The 15,269-nt window shown below is 37.0% G+C and overlaps 2 protein-coding genes across 2 annotated transcripts in view; one reads left to right on the top strand and one right to left on the bottom strand.

The window, feature by feature from the left end:
- Nucleotides 1-15,269, top strand: part of LOC117209475 (5-hydroxytryptamine receptor 1A) — a 112,194-nt gene that overhangs the window by 79,927 nt on the left and 16,998 nt on the right. The window lies entirely within an intron of this gene.
- LOC117209474 (26S proteasome non-ATPase regulatory subunit 1) overlaps nt 9,872-15,269 on the bottom strand; it is a 93,899-nt gene continuing 88,501 nt past the window's right edge. Inside the window, exons 11-14 of the mRNA XM_033451559.1 lie at nt 14,606-14,940; nt 11,885-12,237; nt 10,942-11,287; nt 9,872-10,034 (exon numbers count right to left, since the gene is read on the bottom strand). Coding sequence (XP_033307450.1) covers nt 9,964-10,034; nt 10,942-11,287; nt 11,885-12,237; nt 14,606-14,940 — 1,105 coding nt within the window. The 3' untranslated portion in view covers nt 9,872-9,963. The remainder of the gene's footprint in view (nt 10,035-10,941; nt 11,288-11,884; nt 12,238-14,605; nt 14,941-15,269) is intronic.

Here is a 15,269-nt window from a genome sequence, read left to right on the forward strand (position 1 = left end):
AGAGATTTCTATGATACCCAGCGACAGAAATAAATATTAACCATTGGAAGATCTGTATTGTAAATATGAACATTTAAAAAATTTATTTATTTATTTATTTCTAATTTTATATATTTATAATCGATTAAACTATGCTTTATTTCTAATTTTTAAAATGGCTGTTAAACAAGGTGATAGAAATAAATATGTAATAGTTGGTACGAGGATAGTAATAAATATCCCACGCGTAGAATAAATTACATCGCGCAGTTTCAAACGTTTAACAGCCAGTTAAAAATAGCTACTGCGATAAATTCTTGAAAATTTCAAGCAAACAACGAAATAACACGAAAACGGTAGACAAACAAGGAAGCAGACAATGAAATGCGGATAATTTTCCACATCCAAATCCTGACGCCTTCCGTGGGAAAATTCAAATGATAAATTGGGTCGTTGAATTTTCCAGGTCAAAACTCCCTGCCAATGTTTCACGGAATTTCATATTTGCATTTTTACGGAATCCAAGCCACTGTCATCGGTGTAGTTCCAATTCACCTAGTTACGAAATCTCGTTCTGCAAATTTCGTGCCTCGCCAGTAGAACGATAAACGTGCAGCTTTTTAATAAAATATAATTTGCCTGGGTTGGTTCAACGTATTTGCGACATTTCGCGTTACGTTTTCATTTTTTTTTTTTTTTCTTTCTACTTTTATCGCCTGCAAATACAAAATACGATAAATGTCAAATGAAAGTGGATAATTGTAACGAGACTGTAAGAAACATTCCGGATGATCGAATCGTTCTATTCTCGATCCAATGAGAAACTCGATCGACTGAAATACTCGCGGAAACACCACAGTCTTAACTGCGACAACCTTCGTCATAAAATGTCTTATCTGCGATTTAATTTTCCAGTTCGGCGAACTTGAAATCTTTTATGAGATCGCCAGTGTCTTCTTGGGAAAGTCTTCGTCCTAAAGACGATTTAACCGGGTGGCAACAATAATTTCATCGAGTCTTAATGAACGAGAGTTCAAGTATTCGAGGTTGATATCACGGAATTGTGAACGTAAAGTGGCTACAAAATGCATTTGTACACCACCGCGTTTCTTGTTGCATTTATTAATTTGATCGAATTCTATTGAATTTCCTATCATTTGCTGGTACTTTCATGCGATTACAAAAATCCGATATTATGGAAATAAAACGTATATAGAATCTGATACAAGACAGTTTATAACTAAATGAACGAATTATCTTTCTTGTTATTTTTAGCGGTAAATTAATAATATTCTAGCGGCGGTATATATATTTGAAAATTGATAAATGCAATTTATTTAGGCATTATATTTCTTAAATCATATTTTTCCCGTCTGTGAGAGTCGCAAATCTCTGATTCTTTCGAATCCAATTTTTTTTCTTCTCAAGCTACTAAATAATTTTGGTGTTTTAAATCGATATCCAATGGTGTTTTATTATACAACTCATCTATGCCAAAATCGCGTACCATTAGCTTTAATATGTAAAACTCTGCTATGTACCGCGCGCAGACTCATCAGAAATTCAGAATTGCTAACTGGAATCAAAACAGGCTAATTGCCATGAATTTATTAGTAGTTCGTTTTGATCTAACTCTTCGTTATAACTCTGACCTAGATTCACCCATGTCTTAAATTTCTAATTGTCGCCATTCTATTAGTAAATCATTTCCATCGAGCTGCTCTTTATAGCATTAACAAAGCATCGCACAATTCAATTCTGCGGCTAAAATCTGACATTGTTGCTGAATCTGTTAATATCGGGTTGGCGACTAAGTGATTGCGGGTTTTGTCATTAGGTGATATTGACAAAATCCGCGATCACTTAGTCGCCAATCCAATAGATCGTTCTTATTCGATTATTCAATTTTACATTTTCTTTTATCCGCCACGTGTATATATACGACCCAGCAATCCTGTACAATTTTCGAATAAAAATTTCTATTTTTTCAAACATCATTGCAAGGCATGTTTTTTATTTGCTAAAAAAGAAACGAATCGACGACAACCGAAGCGATGTATTCGTCGAGCTTACGGGTTTGTCTGTCAGAAAGCACTCGGCTGGCGGCTCACGGAGAGACTCGCAAACAGCTGTAATTTTTAATGGCAAGAAAAGTTATCCCGTTCCGCCCTATTAATTCCTATTCTCCTCGTGTACTCATTAAACTCGCTGAAATATGTAGCACGGTTTCTGTGCGGGAACGTGGCACGCTGGCCTAACAACCGAACACACCAACGCGCTTCCAATTAACCCAACTGGGATTAAAACGCGATTCGAACAATATTAATTCCCAAACGCACCATGGACACCCGATGCTCGTCGTTTACGGTTGGATGTCGTTTTAACGAAACGACGACACGTTTTACGCACCCCTTTCGCGTGCGGTGCAGGTGTTTATGCGAACGAAAACCGCAGAAGTAAAACGTGATTTTTTTTTTTTGGAAATTTACAATCTAATCCACAGAGTAATAGACATTTTTTAGTAATAAAAATTTGTATTGATTCTTTTCTAATTTAATATTCGACCGATACCGGCGATGATTCACAGGTGATTGCTATAATTCTGTTTATTATCAGTCGAATATTCAAGAACATTCGTAAGTTATGGCGAGATTCATCGAGGAAATTGTTGGAAAAACTTTGATCGATTTATTCTTAAATTCATTGATTTCGGCAAAGTTTCTCGTTCGTCTTAAGTAAACGCTACTTGCGTTTGCTGTTCCAGCAGTTGCTTCGCCTTAATTCGAAACTGCAAACAATTTGCGAGAGCATCTGCCACTTCACAGGATTGTTTTCGCCATTTCTTATCGGCATCTCTCGGTAGGAATAAAAATTCTATGCCATGAATGCACAAACGTCTTTTAATAAGAAATGTTGTTGAGAGAGCAGCAAGAAAGGCAGAAGTGTAAATTGGATTCAGAATCGACGTACATACTTATGTATGCAGCGTTGAGCATTCGTATTTCTGCAAAGTGGGAAAAACTTTCGAAATCCACGTTTACGATATAACTGATGAAACTTCCTTGAAAACTTCTATATCTTTCGTAATATTTGAAATTCAAGTAAATAGATGCGAAATTTAAAATATCGTTTCCCTAATTACTCTGATCTCTATTACTTTAATAAATTATTAAAAAATAATTTTTCGTTCCAATAGATTATATTCCGGTTTATTTTATCTTAGTTTATCGTACGTGCAATTTTAAGCAAAATTGGAAATACCTTACGAACTTGATATTTCTAAAGTCCGTGTGCGCTTTTATTCTATCACTATTTTGAATAAGTCGTTCAAGATGCAGAATACGTGGGAAATGCTCGGAGGAAAAAGGAATGAGAACGACGTAGCGTTTTAACTTAACCAGATATGAAAATTATAACAAATGAAATTTCTAAAAAATGCTCTTTTTCTATCGCGATGTACGAACGTTTTATCAACTGTGGTCGAGATATTTAACTAATAAACTTATTATCTTTCTAGTGGTTTACATTTCCACCTCGTTGCGTTTCCATTCCACGTTTCGAATAAAAATATTTTCTCACTAACGCTTCAAGAAGAATTTATGTAAAAGTTGATACCGAATTTTACATAAATGGACTATAACGTGCTCGGAATATTTCTTCTAAATCAGAAGAAAAGATTACAGATTGTAAAAAAAAAAGAAACAATTTTCACGCAATTAAATCTCCAATCCCCGATAATTTCATTTCGATCGTTCCAACAGTCATCAATCTTCGCGGCTTTGTAATTCCCGCGAGGAGAAAACATCGAAAACGATAGAAGTCTGTTCCGTAGCGAGAGAAATAGTATTTTCGCGATGCACGCGACTAAAGAAGGCGAGTGTTTTTTGTTGAACACGTGGGATATTCTCACGCGAACCGGAGAAATTCGATACACGCGGGCAACGTACGAAAAAACGTTCACAAACAGTCTAACATATCTAATTTGCGCGGTTGCATCCTCGAACGTTAATATCGTGAACCATTTCATAGCCAAATACACGGCTCTGGCTGCAGAAACGATGAATTTCGGTCCGTGTTTCGTCTATGGAAATTCGAATTGCGAATGGTAATTCGCGCGTTTCCCTCGACACGCGTAGCATGCACGAAATTGGCGCCAACACGCCGCGCGTAAAATTAATAATCGATGGTTTGTATTTCAAGGCGTTGTTTTAAGCGGCGGAATGTTTGCAGGCGCGATGAATTTTATTGGGAAAAATTGTATTCCAAATTTTGCCCGTAGTATCTGTTTCCTTGAAACTTTTGCCTCGAGGAAGAAAATTAGGAGGAAAGAATTTCGTATTATAATGCAAATTCAGGTATTTAGAATGCATCGAGTATCGCGAGAAAAAAACTTTATAAAATTCAAATTCGTTTTATGTGTATTAATATTTATATCGCGTGAATTATCACGTCGATTTTCATCGATAATGTATGTAGGCTTCTTTAAATGTTAAGTGCGCAACATTTAGATCGACTCTATTAATAAATTATATTTTTATTCTATACGCGCATAATATTAAACTCTAATTTCTTTGCCGCTACCTGTTCCATCAAATTCAAGAATTTCAAGGAAACGTTAACTCAGAATCCTACTTTTTTCAGGAAATTTTTTAACGAAGAATCTATCAAAGCGAAGGAAACTATTTATATAATTTTTTGATCGTCGCGGTACAGATATTTTCGCAATTATTTTGTATTATCATATATTTCTTTCTATTTCCTCGAACGACCTATTTAAACACATATTTATAGGAAGTATGAGAGTAACAATATTAATTTCACATTACAACCCGCCTAACTGCTTTATTAAATACCAGACATATATTATCCTTTCATCATCTCAAGTAGTCGACATTCCATACTAGATCGATACAATATATAATATATTTCATTTTTGTAGAAACCGAAGAAATTAGAGAGTAATATTGTGTAATATATAACGACTCATTCGGTAGAAATTAATTCTTGAAACTACAAAGTAAGTTGTACTTATGTCATATATAACACATAACCAAACAACTACAAACTTACCAAATATTAGTGAAGCGGATCCTCGATTATCCAAACACCCGTTGCTGGAACATTCGATTACGTTAATCCTGTCACACGATAATGGAAATTCAGATCACTGTAGCGTTGTGCACGAACACTATGTTAACGACACGTTTCGAAATGAAAATTTTAACGAGTTTGAATAATATATAAGATTGCATTAAAAACCATAGAATATTCGATATAATTGACTAGAAGATTAGGTAATGCATCGCAAGCACATCTTTCTGAAAGGACCAATGAGAATCCAGAAATATTTAACAAAGTAAATAATATCGATATGATATGGACGAAACACAAGACCAGGTTAACCTTACTTTAAAGAACTTTAAAGGAAACGCGATGCATGTTAGCAACTCAAAACCATTGAGAAAGTACGCTGCGAGACGAGAAGAGGATAATTGAAACACAGAAACATAACAATACGTAATAAATTACACATCATCTTCGCGTGAAATTTGACATTGCGACACGAATCGTACGATTTTTCGAACCTGATCATCACACAATGATTATCTGATCATTCAGAAGCAACATTAATTCGAACAATCAAAGATTCATCGTAATATGTTTGTATATATTGAATATTTAAATTAAGAAACAGTACTGTGACACAACAAAACGCGCGAAATTTTTCAATATGGCACCCACCGTGTGTTTACATTTGATTCGCGGTATACACATTACGCGCACATCACTTTTAACCGGTGAAATTTCAAGTATTTAGTTTATTTAACGTTACTGTTTCGTGGTAAGACATTTTCGAAAGCAAAATCACTTTGTACGACACGGCAAAATACGAAAAGATCATTTAGTACCCGCGCACTCGAATCGCGTACGTTCGCGATCACCGCATGCAGCGCACTCTGCATGTCAGAAGACTAAAGAGCAAAAATTGCATAGTAAAAAATCGCGGGAATTCGATCGTAAAGGAAACCTCATTTCCGTAATGATTTATTTACGATGTCGTTGGTGGAAAGTTGGAAAAGTTCTTCAGGGATATCTTTAACCTATGTTCTTTCTACATTAATTGGAAATTCTTGCGTTCTTGTCACGATTCATATTTGAAGACAAAAATTAAAATGTTATGAAATATTTATTGCAGGTTTTGAGTCGAGTGACAGCTTTGATCTATCGTTCTGTTAACTGGCTGTTATATTATTTAAAGGAATTCGAAAAAATTCAACCATGTAATTGAAAATTAACTACTGTAAATGAGCTTTAGAGTTAATTTTAATTTTCAGTTTTTATAAATCCAAGTGCGACAGTAAATGTAACCTTTGCTAATGTAAAAATTTGTGAATGTAAACGTGCAATGGCAAATTTTAACTTTTGCAAATGTACGTATATTGGGAATGTATACCAAATTCAAACATTACAATGCGTTAAAAACAGGAAACCAACAATCGAAAGGATAGTTATAATTTGCCCGACCCAGTCAACAATTACAAAAAGCGTTAGAAAATAAAAATTTATCCATTTCAAAATTCATTTCCTATATGAAATGAAATACTGTGCGCAAAACGTTCAAATCTTTTTCGTTCTATTATAGAAATTGATATCATTGTACCGTCTGTTTTTAATAGACTCGGATTCGTTGACGGTAAAACAATTTAGGTAGAAGTGAAATGAATCCAGTGATTGCGTATCAAATTTCATCGATATTTTGTAAAAAATTTGTTTGGAAATGTATCGATGGATATAGTGAATTTCATAATAGCAGGGACAAGAGAGAAATAGAATAGGACGAGAGAGTATGCCTCGATTGAGACTATCATTTTCCGTGTACGTAGTGAAAGGTTATAGGTAAACAAGCTTGATATTATAAATGAAAAGAGATCTTTCAATCAACGTTCAATTTTTTAAGATAATAACTCATTCCACAAAATGTACAGTACCACACATTTTGAAATGGCCTGTTATATACTACCTACGCTATAAATATGATCTATTTACTAATATCTTTTATCCAACTTTTACAAAAGTTCAAATGAACTTGTTCTGATCTTGCCAATTTGATTCAAGTATCAAGATACATCATTTATCGCTTTCCTCTATACGTAACTGTATTTTTCATGATCGTTCGAAAAGTTTTTTCATCAAATTTTAATAAAAACTCGATAAGGAAACGAATAGGATGAGTAAAGAATGAAACTACAAGCCACATTTTCTTCTTTATTCTATTGGGTTGGCAACTAAGTGATTGCGGATTGTGGTATTGAAGAAACTTCTCGAACGATCATGAAAAATACAGTTACGTATAGAGGAAAGCGATAAATGATATATCCTGATACTCGAATTAAATTGGCAAGATCAGAACGAGCTGAATTGAACTTTTGTAAAAGTTGGATAAAAGATATTGTCATTAGGTGGTATTGGCAAAATCCGCAATCACTTAGTTGCCAACCCAATATTATAAATCTTATTTCACCTCCGATTATCTCGTTTAATAAATTACCACCACGCGTTTATAAACGAAGTTTCACGGAACCGCGCATAGACACTGGTCCCAGCAGTTTGATTGACCAGTGTCTTGTCATCAGTGACTGACAATGAAGCGAGCTCTTTTATTCCACGAAAACACGTCTCTTTCCTCGCAGATACTAACCCTCGTTTAGACCTCTCACGGAGTCACGAATTCAAACGGCATGTTCGCTCGTTTCCTGACCGTTCGATGAACGTTGAGTCGATCGCTTTGGATGGAGGTTACGGATGAAGGTATTCGTCAATCGCTCTATACGACACGCCAATATCTCGTCGAAGAGAAGAATATCGATAAAGGGGCGGATAGATGAATCGCGATGTTTTTTTTTTTTTTAGAAAGAAATCACACGTGATCCGATCAATCGTCCCTGATATCAATTTCGTTTCTCGTTTTCCTGTGAAGTCATCGGAACATCTATTTAAGTTACTGTACGAAGTATGTTAGAATTAATGCAAGTGGTACTGTAATTAGGACGATATTACAACATCTGACCACTTTAACGTACTAACGCACGTATTATCTAAATTAATCATCTTCACTTTCTTTTATTAATTCTTCTAATTCATTAACCAGGTAGACGATTAATAAATACATTTTCAAGAAACGAATCACTCTCTTCTATAAGCTCATTTATCGCAGTGTTTCGATTTATGGAGTTGTTCAATGTGGCTTCTGGCTCATATAATGAAATACAGTATCGACCAAACGATTCAGACCAGCACGTATTATGTATTCTGTAGAACGTAGGATTAGTTCGAAAAAGGTCAACTCAGGATTCTGCTATCTTGGAGAACTCTTTTGTCAAAAATTCATGAGAGCAAAGGAAATTGCTGTTGTATGTGTGCTATGCTCGAAAGCGTAAGTTCTCGGAATGCAGTAACGCGACAACCAAATATTTGGATCAATGAAGTAAAATTCAAAAAATGGTGCGCTATCGTTAATTTATTCTTCGCTTTTCAGCTATTTGTTCCGTATTAATTTAGCTGGCAAGGTTCGCGCTAAAAATCGTGCACCAGAATCGTTAACTTGGGGATATGTAACCTTGAGAAGAAAATAATCTAGATGGTATAATGGCAAAAGCAATATAGCGTGTATCATCATACATATTACTTTCGTGCATATGAAATTTTATTTGTGGAAAGTTTAATCGTATTCGAAATTTTGTCAGATATTTGGTTAATATAAGCTGGTTAAAGGAGAGGAAAAAATCCAATACAATGCACGGCTGTTGAATATTTAGAAGATTTAAAATAAAGTTGTTAGAACTTCATTATTCGACGTCATGAATCAACAGGATACTGGCGTAACTTTTTTATGAGTTTCGACTTTGAAAGCGTATCGTAACAGCTGCTGAAAATATAAATTCACCGCTTGAGGAAGCTTATGTAAATGTTGATTTGTCGAATTCAAGAGTCATGATATTACGTTGGAAGATAAGTCGGCAGAAAAGCGGGAAAATATATCGAAATGCTATTTTAAAAGAGATTATTGAAAATAGTCCACGATAAGCAACAGAAAAGATAATGCGTGGAATGAAGACAGAATAAGTAATGGAAGCATTACGTGAAAATTTTGTAAAATCCACTTACCTTTTAGTGCTTTACTTCAAGAAATTGTTAAAATATTGTTACGGTAGAAATTATTCATCGGAAACCTTCTTTTATTAATCGTTAATTTCGTTTCATTATTAATTACGAGGTGGATTATTAAAATTATCTTCGTTTATTTCATAAAACGTATCGTAGATCCTTTGTATGCACTAAAATAATTAAAAAGAACCCTGTAAACGTAAAACCTGAATGTCAAGAATTGCGTACAACGTAAAACTAGTTGCAAAAAGAATCTATGTAAAGTTAAATCCCCAGCTTTCAATCCTCTATCCATATAGCGAGAATGGGAAAAAAAATTCCGAGATTTTTCAAAAAGTTGCTTTGAACTTTGCAATACATTTACTTAAAAAACTATGGAAATTTAGCACGAAGTTAACGCGCGAACGAACAAAATCTCTGACTGAAAATTTATACAACTATCCACAGAATTCTCTCGTATGCGCATTTTTCCGCAATTTTCGACCATATTAAAACGAGAACGAGCTTTGGATTAATAACACATACACGTATATGCGGTTAGACCAAATAATATATTTATTAAAACTCGAATGAAACAGCAGTTGTAAACCGTATACAGTAAACGATGTCGAGAATTTGCCGCTTAACGATGATAAAATTAACTATACAAAAAATAAGAGATAGGAGGTGTCGCTGTAGGCGTTACATGAAACGGAGAGGAAATGGCCGTAGTATTTTTCCCGTGTTGCTTCTATCAACAGTGAACTATAGTGCGTAGCGTGAACGAATGATCCGTGTTGCGTCGATAGAGCCACAAGAAGAATTTCTGCCACACGCCATTTAATCTTCGGTATATTCGAATGGCTCTGGGGGTTCCGCTTCTTGCTCTTCTTCCGGATGAGGGCCATAAGCTGGAACATAACGACCATAATCGAACCTAAAGCGACGATAAGCTTTCTTGAAAAGCGAATCAATTCGGCGAGCGCTACGGACAATCGACTGACGACAAGACAGTAATTGGCTTTCCGCGATAATTTTTACAAGCAAAGAAAATTTGAGACGCAAAGAATATAGTCGATGAGTTTGACTCCCAGGAAGCTCATCTATCGATTAAGAAATTCCATGAACGAGTTTCTTAGTTCTGATCGTTGGAAAACCGTGCGAGACATTTTGTGGGCAAAATATCTACCTTTTGGATTTTAGAAAGTTCTTATTCGCGAGACAAATATTGAAGTTCGCTTTGCCTGTTTCGTGTGAAGGTTTCTTGACGTTTATCGGTGCGAAATTTTCTTCCGAGGAACAGAAGAGGGAAGAATCTGCTAACTTAGAACTATGTCAACGAGAATGTGAATGAAGGAGAAATGTAATTTTCAAAGTATAACAACGTATAACCTGATAACCGTGGAAGACGAGTTAACTCGTCAATCGAATTGTCAAACTCTTGGGCAATTCTGTCAAACATTCGTTACATCAGACTTATTCTTATGTTCATCGTTGTAGATGTTGTTACTCGTGATAAACAGTAAATACGTTTAAATTGGTATTTCACGAATGTGTATCGTTACACTTCAATCAATTTCATTTCATCCTGCTGAAATAATTTCCATTTTGCTACATTTTCGATACGTTCCAACAGAAACGACGAAATAAATATATTCTTCGTTTAAATTCTTCTTTAACTGCGTTTCCCTAATGCGTAACTTAACTTATATATAAAGACAGAAATAAATGTGATAATAAAACGATTTTCTCAAAAACTTAATGGCCATTTTCGGTGTCATCGCAGAGAAACAATTTCTTTAAAACGTATCGACTTACCGGCTACTGGTTCCACGAGTTCCTCTTCGGTATCCGATTGAATGTGCTTCACCATGACGATACCGCCGATCTGAATGTCCTTGACAGGCGCGTAATGACTACCCTCTACCAATTGTATCACTTTCAGCTGTTGTCTCAGCACGCGAGCCGGATTCTGAAGGATCTCAAAGTTAGGCTCAGCTTCCTTTTTCTCCTTCTCTGTCGTCTTCTCGCCCTCGTCCTTGCCCTTCTTCTCGACCTTTTCCTTCGTTTCTTTCACTTCCTTCGCTGGCTCCTTCTCTTTCTTCTTCTCTTCTTTCTCCTTGGCCGCCGCCTCGACAGTCTCCTTCGTTGTCTCTGGCGGATCCTGCGATTAAAAATTAAACGACGAAAATAAAAAAAAGAAGGAAGCAATTCCAGCCTGTAGAAGCATCGTTTATCTGGCTTTGCGGCGAGTCAGTGCGTTAAGAGATTGGTCTTCGCTCTAGGAAAACGGATGACCCGGAGAGATAATCAGTTACGATTATCTGGAAAGAAAATCGTGCAAGGAGCGGAGGTAACATCGCATAAGCGAGACGAGAGGAAGGAAAATTGTGAAGAGTTCTGAGATTTATCAAAGATATCTGCGAGACTGTTTGAGGGCTTAGTGGAAAAGTGGGATACAAGTGCATCGTTTTTTAAAAACCAGATAAGCACCGGAAACCGTGTACGAGAGGTTTATTTATCCGGAACTTTAAGCCTTTAAAAATACATATAATATATCTTACGTATTTTAATATCTTGGCACTTTAATATCTAAGTTTAGTTTCGTCCACTAATTTCTCAACTTCAAAATTTCCCCACTATTTGTGATCCCCTCTCTCAACCTCTCGCTCGTGACTCTACGAACCCGATCAATGTTGACAATACGACAACCGCTCGACGACTGAACGACGAAATATTCGAGAAAATTGTCCGAACTCACCACTTCCATTTTTTCGTGAGAATCGCGAGCACGCCTCTCGGATTCACGTCTACGAGCTCTGGCAGCGATGCTGAGGACAGCGGTCGTGATCTTCTCTCTTTCCTCGCGTTTCTTCTCTTCGAGAGGCGCGGGATAGGCATAGACGCTTGGCCTGGCGTTCGAACGAATTTCCAGCTTTGGCATCTTTAGTTGAGCATTCAGAGCGATTATACAAGTCGGAGTAAAAGCCAGAGCCAAGCAGTGGGCCAATGGGAACCAATACCAGTACTGGGTGAATACTAATGCACCGACCACTGCCAGCATGTTCGTGTGACCTGTTCTTGATTGCAGCGATACCGTCACGTTTCGGCCACCTGGAACCATTATCATTCTTACGTACAAGCGAATATTGAATATGCAAATTCATATTTTTATGAGCATCGAAGAAATGGGGCCTAGCCAAAGATTCTCTCCGTTTAATAAATAAATAAATGTATCGTAACTCGCGAGATATCCAACTATGTCGCGGCAGTTCTTCAAATTTTTTCTTTCGCGAAAGATATTGAATTGTTTTGTAGCGGCACGTGAGTCATCGGACGATTCGAATCGGCAGTGACTCATATTGTTGTGCCTTAGAGCGTCAACGTTGTTTTCATTCGCGAGCTTCAAGAATAAACGAACTCCGGACAAAAACATTATCGCCGTTGTGAGTTATCGTCAACAGGAATCACATTTGAACTTTTTCTAAGTTCACTGGCCGATAGAAATAGACGAACATGTTCTCTAGGTGGGAGAGTGTTTAGAGCGACGATTACAATCGACGAACACTATTTCTGTACTCGTACCCGAAGTGATTTTTAATATACACCGACTATTATAATCTTATCGCTCGTCTCTTTAATAAACTAACACGTTTAATACCATCTCGGTTTCGTCACGCGATATTTCCATAAGTAGGTATTGTCTTTGTAGATATGTTTTGAAGTTTAGGATGTTCTCTTATGATATCGTTGGGTTATAAGTGATTAGAAAATAGATCGCTTAATTTCAGAATCCTTCAATTCAATTTATACTCTACGCCTTACGTCGTCGATACGAACATGTTGAAGATTGCACGTTTAATACGTTGCGACCTAATGCAATAAATAGCGAACCTTTCGTACAGTGTGTGCGTTCTGTATAGTTTTGCAATCTTTAACCCTCTCATAAATTCATTAGGAACGTTCGCGTTCCATTAATAAGCAATTAAAAGATGTTTAAATAATTGCTATTGCCTTACCTGCAGACGATAAATTACACATTTGCAGGGGAAACACGGTGGACAAGTTAATTAGTTCGCCTGCCTTGATCAAATTTATGATCCAACTTCTTCAAGTGTAATTCCCTAGTTGAACTATTTCGCTCCATTATTGTTTAAAATAGAGATAGAGAATCCGTTTCGCATATATTTAGACTTTTAGTGGCAATAATACATTTGCAATAACAATGCGCAATTGCGACACGTAACTCGCACAACTTAAATCTTCTTTCTCGTTCCATTGTGTACCACGATACACTAATTAGTTCCCTTTATGAATTATTAGGTTGCCCGAAAAGTTTCTTTCGTTTTATGAGGAAATAATAGACGCACAACGTTTTTTCTTTTATATTATTTTGTCGATCTATTTTGTTCTGTTGAGATAAACACCGCGACATTTCACGCATTTGGTTTCACGTTTGTACGAAGCTGCACTGTTGTAAAAAACACGAAAGAAAGACACTCTCCGGACAACTTAATATAATACTTGGAGTACCTGTACGATTCTCGAAGTCCAATACGTAAAACTGCCACTTAGGTTTCACGTTTTAAGAGGAAAATCGCCCCATATCATAAATTTTAATAAATTCCTGTATTACGTTAAAAAAGAATTGCAATATTTCTTTCGAATAATACTCTGCTTAGACCTTCCATTACCAAAAAAAAACTATTTCTTCGCGTTACAAAGAAACTCGTAACTCAGTTGTTCCACGATATCGAAAGCATCGGAACTGAAAAATAACCTGCACTGCGATAAAACAAATCCGCAATCATCCAGACACATCGAACGTATCAGACACTTCAAAAGGAAGCGATCAGCTTGTAACTTATCCCTCAAACAACGTCGCAACAACCGCTGCAACGATAAACGGAGAAGTTTCGATTTCGCTATTTCCCGTCGACGAGAGGACAAGCTTCGTAATAAGAACCTTTGATCGTCCATCTGTATTATATTTCCGTGCTAAGAAGACTTATCGAGTATCGTCCAATTTCACCCTAGCCCTTTCATCGACTGATTCTTCGCCGAATTCTATCTCCCTATCGTTGGCGAAATTTCTCAAGTTTGAGAAAAATCGGACGAGTCGTTGCCTACACGATACGTACACTGAGGACTTGTACGCAAATCCATAATTTTCACAGCATAATTAAGCAATTAGAATCTCGATAGAACATCGCGTTAGCTACCCGCTATCATAGAAAGCACTATACTAGAAACAAAGATGAGATCGAAATTTAAGTAGACCGCGGATAGCTTTGCGCTTGTGGGAGATTTAAGAACGAAGATATATTATAATGCTCGCTATAGTATTTAATACGCAGAACAAACCTCTGCTCGCGTTTCATTTCTCTAATTGCGAGCATAAAAATCTGAATTTGCACGAACATCCGCGATCTAAGATGACGGCAACGAAAGAGAATGAACGTCGTTTCAAAAGTTAACTCACCAGCGTCGATGATACCCTGGGCCAAGATAGCGCCGAACTTCGCCATTACGTCCTCGTGTTTGTCCACGACGACCTTCGCGTACAACGCCCTGAAATCTTTGACGCGGGCACACGTCGCCTCGGTTTGCTGGATCAAGATCATCGCAGACGCGATCAGAGCACCCTGACGAACGAAGTTCACCGAATCATTCGTCATAGGATCCAACAGGGCTATGGCCTCCTTCAAGCCTGTGCCAGCGCACGCTATTCCCAAGGCCATCGCTGCGCCGTATCTCACGTGAGGATTGTAGCTTTCCGCCAGCAACGAAACCACACTGGGACATTGCTCCGGTGTTCTGCAACAAAAATAACAAAGCTCTCCATTAACTGATTTATATACCGGATGAGAGATGATGTATGGTTCGTTGAGATAATGCATTCGCGAGATTCATCGATCATACAGTTTCAAGGTTGTTTTTGACGTAATTGCATGGTTTGGATGGAGCTGTTAGGTCGCCAGGAATCTATTCACTCTGAATCGGGCCGAATCTCGTCACGAGCGAGTAGACTGCGAGGAATCTATTCGCCGTATATTGATGTGAATCTCGTCACGAGCGAGTAGATTGCGAGGAATGTATTCGTTGCGAATCTACGGTGAAATGGAAACGTGGTTGTCCTTTGATCG

The sequence above is a fragment of the Bombus bifarius genome, unplaced genomic scaffold, assembly GCF_011952205.1.
Source record: "Bombus bifarius isolate JDL3187 unplaced genomic scaffold, Bbif_JDL3187 scf7180000008178, whole genome shotgun sequence".
NCBI lineage: Eukaryota > Metazoa > Arthropoda > Insecta > Hymenoptera > Apidae > Bombus > Bombus bifarius.